Source organism: Hippoglossus stenolepis, chromosome 9, assembly GCF_022539355.2.
Source record: "Hippoglossus stenolepis isolate QCI-W04-F060 chromosome 9, HSTE1.2, whole genome shotgun sequence".
In the NCBI taxonomy this organism is placed as follows: domain Eukaryota; kingdom Metazoa; phylum Chordata; class Actinopteri; order Pleuronectiformes; family Pleuronectidae; genus Hippoglossus; species Hippoglossus stenolepis.
This window is the reverse complement of record NC_061491.1, coordinates 16,238,768-16,253,721: the sequence shown is the minus strand read 5'-3', so window position 1 is coordinate 16,253,721 and position 14,954 is coordinate 16,238,768. Positions and strand designations below refer to the sequence as shown.

The window sequence follows — 14,954 nt, the reverse complement described above, 5'->3', positions numbered from 1 at the left end:
CAGTCTCTCAGTATTTCCTACACCCACCAGCTATTAGGCTTCACAGAATAGATCAGGGGTTACATGTATTAAGAGGATGAAGAAGAGAAGCTCTTTTCTCTGTCTCCACCTCTTCGTCTTCACTCCTCCTCACGTCTCTCTGAGCAGCAGGGCATCTCCGTCTAGTGAAAAACGATGACAATCTCCTACTCCATATTTCTTTTTTCTTCCATATTTTTCTATCAAAGAATACATTTGTCTTCTGTGATGCACTAACTCAAAATTGGAAGGCCGAAGGCAACTCCAGAGGAGGAGAGGAGCAGTGAAAGTTTTTCTAGCTGCGCAACTGAATGACTTGAAATCTGGTTTTAAACCTTTCGCTCACTTGCTTCAAGAGCTGCTGCTACCAGTAAACCTTCATTTACAATGAGCACAGAGGGCGATGTGTTTTATGTCTATGTGAAAATGCAATTTATGTCAACAGTGATTAGTGCTGATGAATGCCTATGAACATTTTTGTTAGAGGGCCTGTGCTGCTTAGGTGCTCGCTCCATGATTAAATCCATATGTAAAACATAGTGAGTAACACTTATGTGTAACAGATGCCCCGTGGACGGAGAAATGTGAAACTGAGCATCCACCGTGAGGAGTAAAAATTGAGCAAAGCAAACAAATTAAATAAATCCATAACTTTTATTGTTTTTAGCGCCATGACTTGCGGTTTGGCTGCTGAACCAATTTTAGTTAAGCAAGTTGTCACCACTGGGACGGCCGCCTCGTGTTGTGAGGCCTGTGTTTAGTCTTGGGAACTGAAGCAGATGCAGACAAAAGGGATCGGAGGCCTTGACAGAGATGCAGAAGTGAAGACAGAAAAGGGGGAAAAAAAACAGACTCCCCGCGGTGCCGGAGTGGAAAATGATCCCGAGGTTTAAGACCTGGGTCTATGTTTTGTTTGTGTTTCCTGTTTTAAGTGCGTCTGTGAAGTTTCAGTGTTCGAAAGCTTGGTGTCTGGGGCTGACCTTAACAGATGTATTTTAAATTTAATTATTTCATTTATATTCAATATGGAGAAAAAAAATCACAACTAAATTGCTCTTATTAAGTTTTAATCTAATATTTATTAGAAATCAATGCCACTTCTCTTTTTCTTTTTAAGAGAATAAAACCTTTTTAATTCTTGTCCAGTTTTACAAAATGTACTTGCTAGCAATTATAAACAAAAGTTGAAACGCGTCTCCTGTTAGTTTTATTCCACTTCTAATCAAACAGAAAGGCCCTTTTACACCTGCCTCACAGAATGTAACATCTTGTCAATGCACAGAACAAGGCACACATCAAGGATAAACGTATAAAAAGCTGCCGGAGCTCTTTGAAAATAGCCTTTCTCTGCGATTTCCCCATGACATGAAGATCACCTCCGATTCTTTGCGTGTTCTCCTCATCTCTTCCCTGTGGGTGGGGAGGCGTGTGGGTGTATTACATTACCAAAACAAAAACAAACAACAGCAATATTAAACTTTTGCAACCACAATAGAGGAGGGGATAAAAAACAGAGGGCCCTCGACTTCTTATTAATTATGCAAGATTAGTCTAATTATAATTCAGCAAATGAATGTGTGGCAGAAGGTGCGAGGCGACGGGGCTGGGAGATTTGCATGTTAAGTGGGCAGGGGGAAGCGGCTAATGCATGCTAATATATGCGTCAATGTCTCGCTTTAATTTCAGCATTTGCAGCTGTGTGCGTCCGAACTGAGGGGGGTGAAAAGTTGACTCAATGGGTTTTTGGGAGGGGGCAAAGGTGGGGGTGTCAGTGTATTAGAGTGTGCATGCATGCATGTGAATGTGTGTTTCTGCGCGTGTGTGTGTGTGTGTGTGTGTGTGTGAGGCATCTGGTGTCATACAAACAGGGAGTGATGAGGAGAAGTCAACAAACAAGGTCAAGAACCCTCAGAAAGTGCTGCATGGATGTAGTCAATCTCTCAATTAGGGTTGTGATTTCACTATCGGAGGCGTCGTCACCGCTTAGATTCATCGTGTCTGTCAGTCAAATGAGTGATGACGGCTGGGTATATGAACTCTGAGTGGCCAAAAATGCAAATGGAAAGGAAAGTGGAGTCACCAAACCACAGCCAAACTGCAGAGTGCATGGTTATTAAACCAAAAATATGCTTCCCGTGTTGTTATGAGTTAGTCCCTTATGTACGACTGCTACATATGTCCCATAATATAAAAAATCATTGCCCAGGATATAATTTACATATTGTATCACCCTCAAAGGAGGCAGTAAAATGAAACTGAACACTTTTGATTTCTTATTTCAGACTCAAGTAACAAACTGTAACTTTCACTTTTACCGAATATATAGCGATTTAAATCCTGCTCAACTTCTGGACAAAGTCAGACGTCGATGAGGAAAGAAATGGAAGGAGGAAGTGGGAGAGGCGCAGATGTGCTAGTCTACATGTTTCCACTCCGCCCTGAGGTCTAGTGCAGCTTCGAGGTTGAAGGTCCATAAGCTCTCGCTGATAAATTATAATCACTCACTGCCAACAACAATATTGATTGTCCAAGTGACGAAACGGCTCAAATCAAGAAATATTGGACGCACTGTTGGAACCGAGAGCTGCTCGTGTAGGCCAGGTCCTTTTCGCCAGGGAGGAAGCTGGAGCGAGTGATGGAAGAACGGCGAGCAGAGGCTGACAGAATGAGGGAGAGGTTAACGTTTGATGGGAGGGTTCGGGGCTTTGGAGGCCAATATGAAGTTCCTCTCCACGCAACAGCTCTCTATTAAGTTGACTTATATGCGCAGGGATCACAGTGTGGGTGGGATTGGAGCGACACATGCAGCCCACCGCCTCCCTCTGCAGCATTTTTCTTCAGCACTATTGTTGTTTGTTTAATCAGTTAGTGATGTTTTTCATGTTGGACAGAGTTGTGTCGACTGTGAAGAAGTGGACATCTGGTTTGCGTCCTGAATATTCGCCATGATCAAATCCCAACCCTGCACCATTCTCATGCTCATTTTTTTTCTTTTCTTTCGCTTTATCACATGTCCTCTGTCCAAATTCTCTCCTCCGTGAGATTTGTGTGGATCCTCTCGCCCGCGTCCTGCACCTGCACTCTTGATATACTTTCCTGCATCTCACCTCGCCAAGTCTCCCTCCTCCCTCCTCGCTGTATTTCAGTGATGGAATGTGTTCTTGTTGTTGCCTTCTCTTTCCCATCGCTGTCTTTGCCTCTCAGCATGGGGACTTTGGGATTGCGGCAGAGCTTTGTTGCCATGGCAGCGGGCCGTGTTGCCGAACTGCGTACACCTGGGATTTGGAGTCTCTCTCCATAGTCTCCCTCACTCCTATTTATTCCACCTTTCTCTCAGATTTTCTTTGGTGTGGCAGGGGCTATCAGCACCCCTCTCTCCCTCTCTCTCTCCATCTCCTCCAAAGTCTATCACATTCAAAAGTATAAGCACACATACGTAATGAGACACATACACTTGAAAACAAAATTCATGTCCATACCAACGCCTGTGCCTCTGTCACTACCTTCCTCTTTCCACCTCCTCATTTCACTTTCTCTGTAGTTGTCTCTACTTCGTTTCCCACTCCATTCCCATGTGGGGGTTCAAATACAGCATTGCGGGATACCGTGCTCCCCTGAGTCCTCTGGCATACATCACTGTCTCCAGTTTACTTTGAAACACAGAAGCGCTTTTCACTGGACTGTGCTTCATATTCTCATCACTTGATTTAAAGTGTAATAACATTGACTTTAATGCTAAGCTAAACAGCTGGGATTGATGTCAGAGCTGTAATCATATCGCCATGCTGACACACACACGTACACACGTACACACGTACACACACATTCACCATCCAAAAGACCTGTCTCTGAAAAATAATGAATGTCCTCCTCGCCGACTAGTGTGATGAAGGGTTGCAAATAATCAGATACGTGTTTCTTTCATGTGATTTCAGTTGCTGATGTACAAACACGTGTCCTCTTATTTACCTTTGCAGGTTTTTCTTGAAGTTCTTCCTGAAATGTAACCAGAATTGTCTGAAGACGGCAGGAAACCCGAGGGATATGAGGAGATTTCAGGTATGAAGATGTAGAAAAAATGTGTTTGTGAGCAGAAGGTGGGAAACTGGCATTGTAAACTAAAATTATTTTACAGTCATGCAAACACCTTCTCTTCATGCCCCCCACCCTCCTAACAGATTAATTTAACAATTAGTTCCTTATAGCCTTATAGTCACAAATTCTCATATAGTGACGCTCTGGAAAAAAAGTTTATTCAAATGGAAGACATAGTGGAAGGAGTCAGAGGTGAAAGTAAAAAATCCATGAGAAGTCAGAGAGATGGAAAGACAAACGCAAGGAGTCAGATATGTGGGAGCCCCGGCCGTTGGGGTGCAGGAAATAGGTTGAGGTGTTTCAGGAAGTTGTCAAGAATTGAGTGATTGGCTCCAGATGGAGGAGGTCATGCTCCGTGACCCAGGAAGTGGTCACAGGGGACGCTCCCGCCTCACTTCCTCTGCCGTCTTTCAGCACCAGCGGCCCCTGTCTGGCATTCGCCTTCTCCCTGAGAACCCCTCTGTCCTTCTCCTCGTCTTTGTGCTCCCCCGGCCTTCAGCCGTGTTTGCTTTAACTCTTGCGCTCTGACACATGCTGAGAAGTTATGAGCACGCAGGACTCTCATCTCTGGGTTAAAAGGTGATCAGAGCTGGACAGGAATCTGCTGCTTGATCGATAATTTACAGTTATCTTCCCTGAGGTTCCCCCTTTTCTTTCCACCACCTATAGCACATGTGCTTTTTTCCCTCCATGAAGTTCCTTCACCTGCAAAAATTACTGCCAGGTGTTTATGGATTATTAGGAGTTCAAGATCTTTACTGCCTGATTTCCAAAAGAGACACATTATGAGATATTTATGGCTTACTATTTAATTTAAAATACTTTTTCTCCCTGACTTATTCCCACACACACACACACACACACACACACACACACACACACACACACACACACTTTAAATCATTATCATGTTCAGAAATTTTATCACATCAACAATCATAAATATCCGCAGCGAAGAACCTACACGTTTCCTCTCGTTAATTATCTGTGTGTCATCCATGTGAGGCAGATGTGGGAAGGGACACACACATGCTGCGGCCAGAAAATCAAATTAGGGTCACCATATATCATCCGCTACTTTAACGGGCGGCTAAAATGGGAGATTTGGTCCATATGTTTGGTGTCATTGAAGGATCAGGAGGAGACAACAATGAGCCTGCTGCATGCCGTATGAATCAAAAAGTTAGGCAAGAGGCAGTGGAGAGGCCATATGGAGACCTGATGGAGGAGTGGAGGGGTGCAGGAGCAGTGTCATCACCACAATGCAGACGTATTATGGAGATCCCAGAGATGTCACATTACATATTGAAAAATAGGACCGTCACCTGGGCGCTGAAGCAAATTGTAGCCCAGGGATTTGGGCGTTGTAACCAGATATTGTGACACGCGGCGTGCTGTCCAAGTCGTGCATCTTCACTCATGTATCTTCCCTCTCTGTTAGGTGGTCTTGTCCAGCACCGTGTGCGTAGACGGCCACGTCCTGGCAGTGTCTGACAACATGTTTGTGCACAACAACTCAAAACACGGTCGGAGAGCCCGCAGGCTGGAGCCGGGCGAGTCTGCGGAGAACACTATGGAATATGGTAAGACACAGACACTGTTACACCATGTCACTCCACATATATCTTTTTATTTTATACTACATGTCTGCTTCGTCATTCACAATCAGAAATATAGGACATCCTCATCCAGCACTAAACAGCAGGTACTCGAGTCGTCTAACTTCCATTTCTAATCACCATGATACAGCAAACATTATTGGTGATGGTACTGAGTTCATTAACTGAGCTAATTAATGCATTAATAAATAATTGTAATAATATATAATCTTAAATCTGATTTAAAACTAAACATAACCAATTATAGGTCAATAACTTGTGTTTATTTCTAAAATAAGAAATACAAATTACATTTACCTGTTTACCTGTTTTCTCGAGTATTCCCATTTTGTGGAGCATTTTGGTTTGCAATACATTTTTAGGGAAATTTAGTGCTTGTCATTTATCTGACAGCTGTAGTTACATTTCATGATATTTTATATAAATAACAAGTTGGATTGGAATTTTAGTTGTTTGCTTTATTTGCTTTCTCTTTTTTCTTTTATTGTCTTTGAGCATTGTTAAAAGCGCTATATAAAAAAGATAAATAATAATAATTATTATTACTCAATATAGGAATATAAAGTAGTTCAAAATAACTCCATACTGGGTTGCTACATCATTAAATCTTTGCATGCACTATTAACACTTATAATCCCATAATATGATCTACACAGAATATAACACTTTCCTCCTGTTTAACTTCTAATACCTTTATTTTCACTTAAGTAAGACTGCTTTTATTTTTACCCTTTTTAACTGTGTTGTTACTTTTACCAAATTAAATGATTAATGCTTCTTTCAACACCAATTTAACTGCCTTCAGGTTATGTGACTTCTTGACACTTTGTACAGACCTTTATGGACCTCATCCAACACCTTGTTCCTCATGTTTTGAGTTAATGTAGCTGTGAAGAACATTTGTCTTTAAACTGATCAGCACCTACAACACACTCCTCCTGCGACACTCATTACCACCATGTTTTATCGTCACTTTTTTTCTTTTTATTCCTGAACATCCTGTGTTGAAACCCTGTGAGTAACTCTCGCCTTGCTCCCTCTTGTAGCCACTCCGTGTATCAAAGCCATCAGTCCCAGTGAGGGCTGGACCACCGGCGGGGCCATGGTCATCGTCATCGGGGAGAACTTCTTTGACGGGCTGCAGGTGGTGTTTGGCAGCATGCTGGTGTGGAGCGAGGTGAGAATTCTCTTCAAAACATCTCACTAAAGATACCATCTTAAGCATATTTACAAATATAGCATATCCATATATATATAGCACATGGCTTGTCTCATTATGTAGATGATTTATGAGAAGGCTATATAAATCAATCTTTCCGCTGTACTGTGTTAGCCTAAATATTTACAAGGTACAGGGAGGAAGTGTTTGTTGCTGTTTTCAAGACACGATTTCTGTGCTGCGTCCTCAGCTCATCACACCGCACGCTATCCGCGTCCAGACGCCTCCTCGACACATCCCCGGAGTTGTGGAGGTCACACTGTCTTATAAATCCAAACAGTTCTGCAAGGGAGCTCCCGGACGCTTCATCTACACAGGTATGGAGACAATGCGTTGTCGCCATTTTAAGTGCAAATAGACTTTGAGGAGTTTTTAATGAACTGTGAATTAGATTTAATGTGCTGTATTCCTCTTTTTATTTATTTTTTTAGCCCTTAATGAGCCGACCATAGACTATGGCTTCCAGCGTCTTCAGAAGGTCATCCCCCGACATCCCGGTGACCCAGAGAAACTGGCCAAGGTGAGATACTTCAATATTTTTATTGATTTGACCATTCTCATCATTATTTTTCTAGAAACTGTGCACACACCACTCTTGATGTTATTGATGTTAAGGTAATAAATTGTGTTCTTTGCAGGAGATTCTCCTCAAAAGAGCAGCAGATCTTGTGGAGGCGCTGTATGGAAATCCACACAGCAATCAGGTAAACAGAACCAAATACTTGATACATGATACTGATGACATTTTTACCACCTTAAACGACACATACAACATGAAGATGTCTAAAAGGCTACATCTGTGATTTGGTTTGTTCCTATTAAATGTAAATTGTGCATACTTTATTATCTCGACCAATTACCAAACTATACCAAATTTATTGTCATGAGATTAAACCCTTTGAGATGTATCATCTCATTTTCAAGGGGGCCCAAACACTAACAAACAAAACAGTACAAGCGACAATAATATGGAACATAACAGTTACAAAACAAACCATAACAACAAACAAGAGAACAAAGTTTAGGACTAAAGACGAAAGTCATAACCTAAGACCGGACACAATCAGTAGAGAGAAAAAAAGATCAATCTATAAATAAATCAGGAATGAAGGAAATATAGGAAGTCATGAAAATCACAGAACGGTGACCTAGTTTCTAAAAACATAAGCAATTTGTTTTAAGATGAGAAAAAAAAACATCTTTGAATAAGCTAAATTATATTTAAAGGTAAACTTATTACAATCGGAAGGATCATGAAGCATGAAAACCTTTTAACCAACCTCCTTTAATGCAAAGGGGACAATAACAATGCTCTGATCAGAGCCTCTCAGTCGTTAGTTAGTTAGTTTGGTGTATAAAAATGGTTTAAACAATAAGGAAAGTTTTAACTAATGCATTTGAAAATAAATTGAAACCGATAAAAATTGATGTCTTATTTCTGGGGAGCCACCTGAGTGTTTCCAGCACTGAGCAATGGTTTATAGATTGATTGATGGCCTTCTATTAATTTCAGTCGAGTATGAAAATGAATCAAATCGACCAGATTTGAAAAGTCCACTCTGAGCAGTTAAATATTTGCAGCTTCGCCATCTGAGGTTTGACTCAGCTGCTGCTGAACACTCACAAGCTCATAAGATAAAACAATATGAAAACATTGTATGTAAACACTGTGCCGCACTGGTAGTTTGTAGCAGCCAAATGACTTTGGCAGCTGACGCTCAGTTCTCAGATGTTGGATTCTATAACAAACACTTTAATGCACCAGCCTGACTTGGAATAATGTCAGCAGTATCATAGTTCATATTTATATATATATTATAGGGTATAGCTTGTTCATTCCCTTCTAACGGGCCAAAGATCTAGTGTGTGAGTTAACCGTGGTAACATCTAACCACACTGCATAATCTTTCGTTGAGCCATCGCTGACTGCTGCATCTCCTCTCCTGCAGGACATGCTGCTGAAACGTGCAGCTGACATCGCCGAGGCTCTCTACAGCGTTCCTCGCCCTCACAGTCAGCTGCAGGCGCTGCCAAGTTCCCCGGCCCACGGCAGTGTCATGGGTCTGGGCTCCTACCCCTCTCAGCTAGGCGTTAGCATCGGGGAGCAGAGCAGCCAAGGTGAGCAGAAAGAGACAGAAGGTCATCACTGCTTCTGTTTATGTCACTGATGAAACTCAAGTCTCACTCAGCACTTTCATTTCCCCTCCAGGTTACATTCGAAACTCCAGCAGTTTGTCTCCCAGGGGTTACCCATCAGCCTCCACTCCTCAGCAGTCAGGCTACGGCAGCGGCGGGATGACCGGAGGCTACGGGACAGTTCCCATGACCAGCCTAGGAGTTCCTGGTTCTCCTGGCTTCAGCAGTGCCTCCCCCACAGGCTCTCCATATAGTAAGTCTCTCAATTCAGTTGTGAAGTTGCGACGTGTGACATCTGTTTCTGGGTCCAAGCTCAGGCTTATTCAGGATGCTGCAGTGCTGTGTCTCAGATAGTGGAATAGATTAAATACGACGCAAAACAAAGTTAGTTTTTTGCCGGCGTAGGCAAACGTAAACTTAGCTGGGCAGCACAGAAGCAAGTTTGAAGTGTGAAATAAAGTAGATTAATTTAAGTTCCTTTTTCATCGAACTGATGCCTCACTAAAAATGACGTGATGGATAAATTCAAAGCTTCTGCCATTGTTGTTTGCTTGAGACCTGAAGGTTTGGACCCAGATGTGGATGTTACGTCATGTGCAAAGTCACATTAAACAGGCGGATATTTCACCTCATAGTGCAGGTTGTGTTGTGACTGTCTCGAGACTGACTGTTGCTCTCTGTTCCACAGTCATGCCCTCCAGCCCAACCATCCCAGGAAGCTCCAGCTCCTCATCGTCTCTCTTGCCTTTCTCCTCCTTCCCGTCTGCTGCTAAACAGAAGAGTGCTTTTGCTCCCGTGCTCAGACCCCAGGGCTCTCCCTCCCCTGCCTGCCCTGCCTCAGGGGGGAGCTTCAGAGGTAGCCACCCATCTCACTATCTGACCCCGCTGTCTGAACTCACGAATGCAGTCTAACCCCCCCCTCCTCGTACTAACCCCTCGAAAAGCTATGACTGAACAAGAGAGAGAGCGGTTGCTGGATGTACATTAAATGCAAGAGCTGAGTGATTAGAATCATAGACTTTGTATATTTTTTTCTCTCCAGCGATGGCGGGCCTGGTTGTCCCCCCGATGTAGCAAAGCACCCGCCCCAATCTACCCCAGACCACTGCTTCACTTAGCCCCTCTTTTGGCACTGAGAGGGCGGGGGGGGAATGGAAAATTGATCACTACCATGTATAACTTCCCTCCCCAAGTCCCCCGTTCCCCCCCAACGCCATTTCTTAGTCCCTTTCTCATCCATGTGGATGAACAGGACGGGGTATGAAAATGTCCAAAGACCAGCCATCTTCTCCAGAGGCGGAGGAGTTTACTCCACCCACAGCTACAGACAGACAGACAGACCGTGCTCCTTAGCTACCAGCACCAGACTGGACCATATATACTGCACTGTGTTCAATGAAGGAAAACTGGTCCCACGTTCACCTCAAGCTTCTAAAGTGTCCGTGTCGACCTCTGGCCTGCTGCCACGTGCAGTGTTCGATCCTTCTAACACCTGCCCGAACCTCGGCCAAGAGACGTGCGTTGTGCGAGCGCTGTTGGACGACGGACAACTCTGACATGACGTGGCAGCTCTAAAAAAAGCAGGGTGCTATCTTGTCTGTGTATGGACACCTTTAATGGCATGTGTGTGTACACTGTCTGTGAGTTAGCGAGAGGTTGTTTTGTAGTAGACTTTTTTGAAGACAATTTACATTCCAGATAAAATAGACCCTTTATTTTTTGTTCTGATCTCTACGGTTTTACAAGGGAGAACTCTTTGTCTTAAGGGTTATTACTAAAGGAATTCATATATTGATTTATTTAAAAAAAAACAAGCAATTTAACTTATTATAGTTAGTTTAGGGAATAATATAAATGTGTTTTTATAAAGTGGTCCTTTTTCCAACTGTTACTGAAATGAAGTTATCTCAGCAATTGCTAGTTAATTCGGTAAATGATCCGAGGTTATGGGTTTTGTTTTATGGGAGAAGATAAAACTCTCCTGCAGGTTCTTTCATGACAAAATCCAAATGTTATGCCCACAGTTAAAGAAGGTTATTGTCCTTGTGTAAAGGAAAAATGTTAGTTAGCCTTATCCTTTTTGATTTCACTTATAATGCATGCTTTGTCACACCAATGCCCTGTTATTATTTCATTCCATGTTGCAAATTTAAATGTATATGACAACACCTTACCTATGTAACAGTTTCATTTTAAATGTCTCAGCCCAGTACAGGTCTCTAGTCACTATGCAGTAAACGGTAAACAAAAGCACAACTGCTCAGTAGTAAAGAACGTGGGCGTGTTCGGTGATCAGTAATTCATATCACGCTGTTCTTATTCCATGATTTCTGTCATTACAACACAAACTTCATACTCAGGACGTGAAAACAAAGAACACAAAGAGTAGGTGACATTTGCAAATTGTATTTTTTCTTATTTTTTTTGAGTTTGGTTTATTATATTTATTTAAAAAAATATTAGCAATTTTAATAATATGTTTTTTGAAGCCATTTTTCTTTGAAACAGTACAAAAAAATGGTGCAAATGTGGTTTGAATATCTCGAGTTGTAATTATATTTTGTCCTCCAAATAAAACAAGTGAGAAAAAGAAAAACCCCTGACGCTGATTTCAGTTGTTCTAATTGTAACGATGCATTAAATTCTGAAGTGTCACGGTGGCTTTTCTGTTTTGACATGTGTGCAGAAAAGTAAGTACTTTCCAACAGATTGTATTATCTAACAATTTCCAGGACATTTTCTTATAAAGCTCCACATTTCAGGGTTCTGCCGGATCTATTTCTGACTGCGCCCATCACCTGTGTGCTCGTGCAGTTTGCTACATTTCTTTTTTTTTGTATACATAGCTGATGAGCCGCAGCATCTTAATTGTGATGCAAGCGTTAAAGACTGAGCAGAGCATGTCAAGATAAACAACAACACTCCCCTCCCCAGCCTCCCAACACACACACACACACACACACACACACACACACACACACACACACACACACACACACACACACACACACACACACACACACACACAAACACACACACATCTCTCTCCTCTCCAATAAGCCTACTTTTCTCTGAGGACCAAGCCTCCAGGGGCCCGAGTGAGAACCACATGAGTCTCCCGCCAACGTGGTCTCCTTTACTCTGTCTCTCTCTCTCTCTCTCTCTCTCTCTCTCTCTCTCTCTCTCTCTCTCTCTCTCACGTAGGCATGAGCCTCACTATACTGCCTTGTTTTTCAGTCTTTGTTTGTTACCGCTTCATCCCGTCTTTCTCTCTCTCCTTTGCTCCCCTGAAATGCCCCTTCTCTGCTAATGTAATTAGCACTGGTAAAGAAGGGCAGTTAATTACCCACTCTATTTTGATCGGGTAATTAATGTAATGCCAGGAAACGGCAACCGTTTCATTAACATGGCGCTCAAAGCTGTGAGCGGGCAGGGTATGGCGCCCAGTGGCTGCATGTCTTCTGTGTGGATTTGTACATGTATGGACAAACGGTGAATCAACAACTCTGCTCGGTGACAGTGAGCGACACGGGGACTTCCAACGTGTGACAGTGTCCGTCTGTGACCTGACCTCAACAGGAAGTCACTGTTTCTGTCTGTGCCGTCTTTGTAGTTGTATTATCCAGTAGCACTTAAAAAAAAAAAAAAGAGGCTGCTGCCTCTTCCTCTTCACCCCCTCCCCCTCCCTCAACCTCTTTTTTGATACGCCGTTAATTTGACAAGTTAAAGTCAGCTTTGTTGCCGGCACCTCAGCATTCATCTTGCTGCAGTGCTCCTTCTGCCCAGTGGTGCCGGAGCCATATGCTCCTCTTCCACATGACTGTTCTGTTGTTGCTGTAGTGGTTTGCGGCGGCGCCATTTACTGTCTACTTGATCACAGTTTAGATAAAGACAGGATGAGATGGTGCCACCTGCCACCGAGCCGTTCCACATCATCACTTCAATAGAGCATGTAGCTGCTGGGCACACGAGAGCAAAAACCTTGTCATTCTTCATTATCGACGCGGCTGAAGTGCTGATGAGCCTTCGTGTTTAAGTTACAATACGGACTTCCTTACAATAGGGTGAGCGTGGACCACAAAATGCACCCTTCCCCTCTCACCTCTCCAGGGATGTGTTTGTGTTTATATACCCAATTAGCCCTCCGGCCACAGCATGGACATGCATTAGGCTGACATTAGCCCCGGGTGTATGTAACGTCTGTGTGTGTGTGTGTGTGTGTGTGTGTGTGTGTGTGTGTGTGTGTGTGTGTGTATAGTGGATGCCTTTCTCATCCGAGGAATAATTTCAGGGGTGTGCGTGCGTTATTAGGCAGACAGAGGCAGGGCTTGACAGGGGTGGCCCACTGTTTGTCAGATAGATTGGTAGGTTGGTTTCCTCACACCCAGCCGGTGTCCTGTGCCTTTGGCCCGTCAGTAAAACCTGCATTGTTGCCCATTAGACCACTGGACCCCGATTCCTCTTTTCAAAATGAATCCCAACCCCTTCTGCCGTTCCCTTGGGTGTCAGTAGAGTGGGGTGGCAGATGGGACAGACACAGAGCTGCCCCATGAGACCACCCCCCAACAAAACACACGCGCACACACACACACACACACACACACACACACACATAGACACATGCAAACACACACATTCACATATAGGTGCACACACACATACTCAGACATGCATGCATGCACAAATGCATAAGCAGCAACACACACACACAGACACACACACACACACACACTGTGCACAGCAGCAGCAGCAACACATAGCTCCCCCTGCCCCCAAACACAAACCTCATCTGTCAGCCTGCTGCTTTTGTCCGAACCTCAGGAGTATGTTCCGTGAACACGGAGTGATGTCTCTGTCCCTGCCTCTCAATCTGTGCTTTGTGTACCTGTGTGTGTGTGTGTGTGTGTGAGTGTTTGTGTGTGAAAGAGAGAGAGGGACAAAACTGCACAGCTTTAGTAGAGAGGTGTAACTAGAATGACGCCTCTGAGACAAATTACCCTGTAAAAGTGATTATGTTCCTCTCACAACATTCAGATCTTGATTTTGATCTTACATTGAAAACTTTATAAAACCTGACAAGATTTACAATGACAAATATTTCAGTTTTTCATTATTTATGTCACCTTAGATCAAACATTTATATCTTAATAATCTAAGTCAAGCAAATGCAGATAAAAACTCAATGTGTTTCTGATTATAACTTAACATAGCACTGGTATATATGCATATGTGAAACAAATATTAAAGCAATAGAAAACATTATACACTAAGATAGATAGATAAAATACACAATGCACAATGCAATACAATGGTGCAACATACAGCAGTGCAATGGACCGGTTAAACTAAAAGTAATGATTAAATAAATAATACCATAGAACAAATGTTAAGTGTACATGATGAAATGAAATAATCATGAATCAGTATTAATCATGTTCATATTATTTTGGTTTTATGTGGTGGTGCTGAGGTCATAACTCCGGGCCTAACTGTGGCCTGTTGGGTTCAAAATAAACATTAAGTAAAGCAAGTTAGTGGCATCCAATTACTAATTTAGAGTTTTATACATTTTTCTTCACTCTCTTTCTTATGCTTCCACTCTTATTTTGTATATTAGGTCTGGCCTTGATAGGAAGTCAGTGACACCAAACTATTAATCTAGACTTTTATCACTTTACTCACCTGTCTCTCATGGTATCATTCTTTATTTCTGTGTCAGAGGCACCCACTTATTAATTTAGACTTTTAAAATTGTACATAACTCTCATTCTTATGCTTTCACTCTTTATTTATTTTGTATATTAGGTCTGGCCTTATTAAGTCATTTGTTTTGGATTTTATCATTTTACTTTTCTCTCTCTCTCATG

General features: G+C 42.7%; 1 protein-coding gene across 2 annotated transcripts in view; it reads left to right on the top strand.

The window, feature by feature from the left end:
• The window catches only part of ebf2 (EBF transcription factor 2), a 31,480-nt gene extending 19,797 nt beyond the window's left edge, over nt 1–11,683 (top strand). Inside the window, exons 7-16 of one of the 2 annotated variants that reach the window (XM_035165804.2) lie at nt 3,996–4,077; nt 5,555–5,696; nt 6,779–6,909; nt 7,142–7,268; nt 7,383–7,471; nt 7,590–7,655; nt 8,901–9,069; nt 9,161–9,340; nt 9,776–9,943; nt 10,130–11,683. In XM_035165804.2, the coding sequence (XP_035021695.1) occupies nt 3,996–4,077; nt 5,555–5,696; nt 6,779–6,909; nt 7,142–7,268; nt 7,383–7,471; nt 7,590–7,655; nt 8,901–9,069; nt 9,161–9,340; nt 9,776–9,943; nt 10,130–10,161 (1,186 nt within the window). In that variant the 3' untranslated portion in view covers nt 10,162–11,683. Of the gene's footprint in view, nt 1–3,995; nt 4,078–5,554; nt 5,697–6,778; nt 6,910–7,141; nt 7,269–7,382; nt 7,472–7,589; nt 7,656–8,900; nt 9,070–9,160; nt 9,341–9,775 lie in introns of both variants that reach the window. The other variant, XM_035165803.2, reaches the window with a different exon arrangement.
• Nucleotides 11,684–14,954: the final 3,271 nt, after the last annotated feature.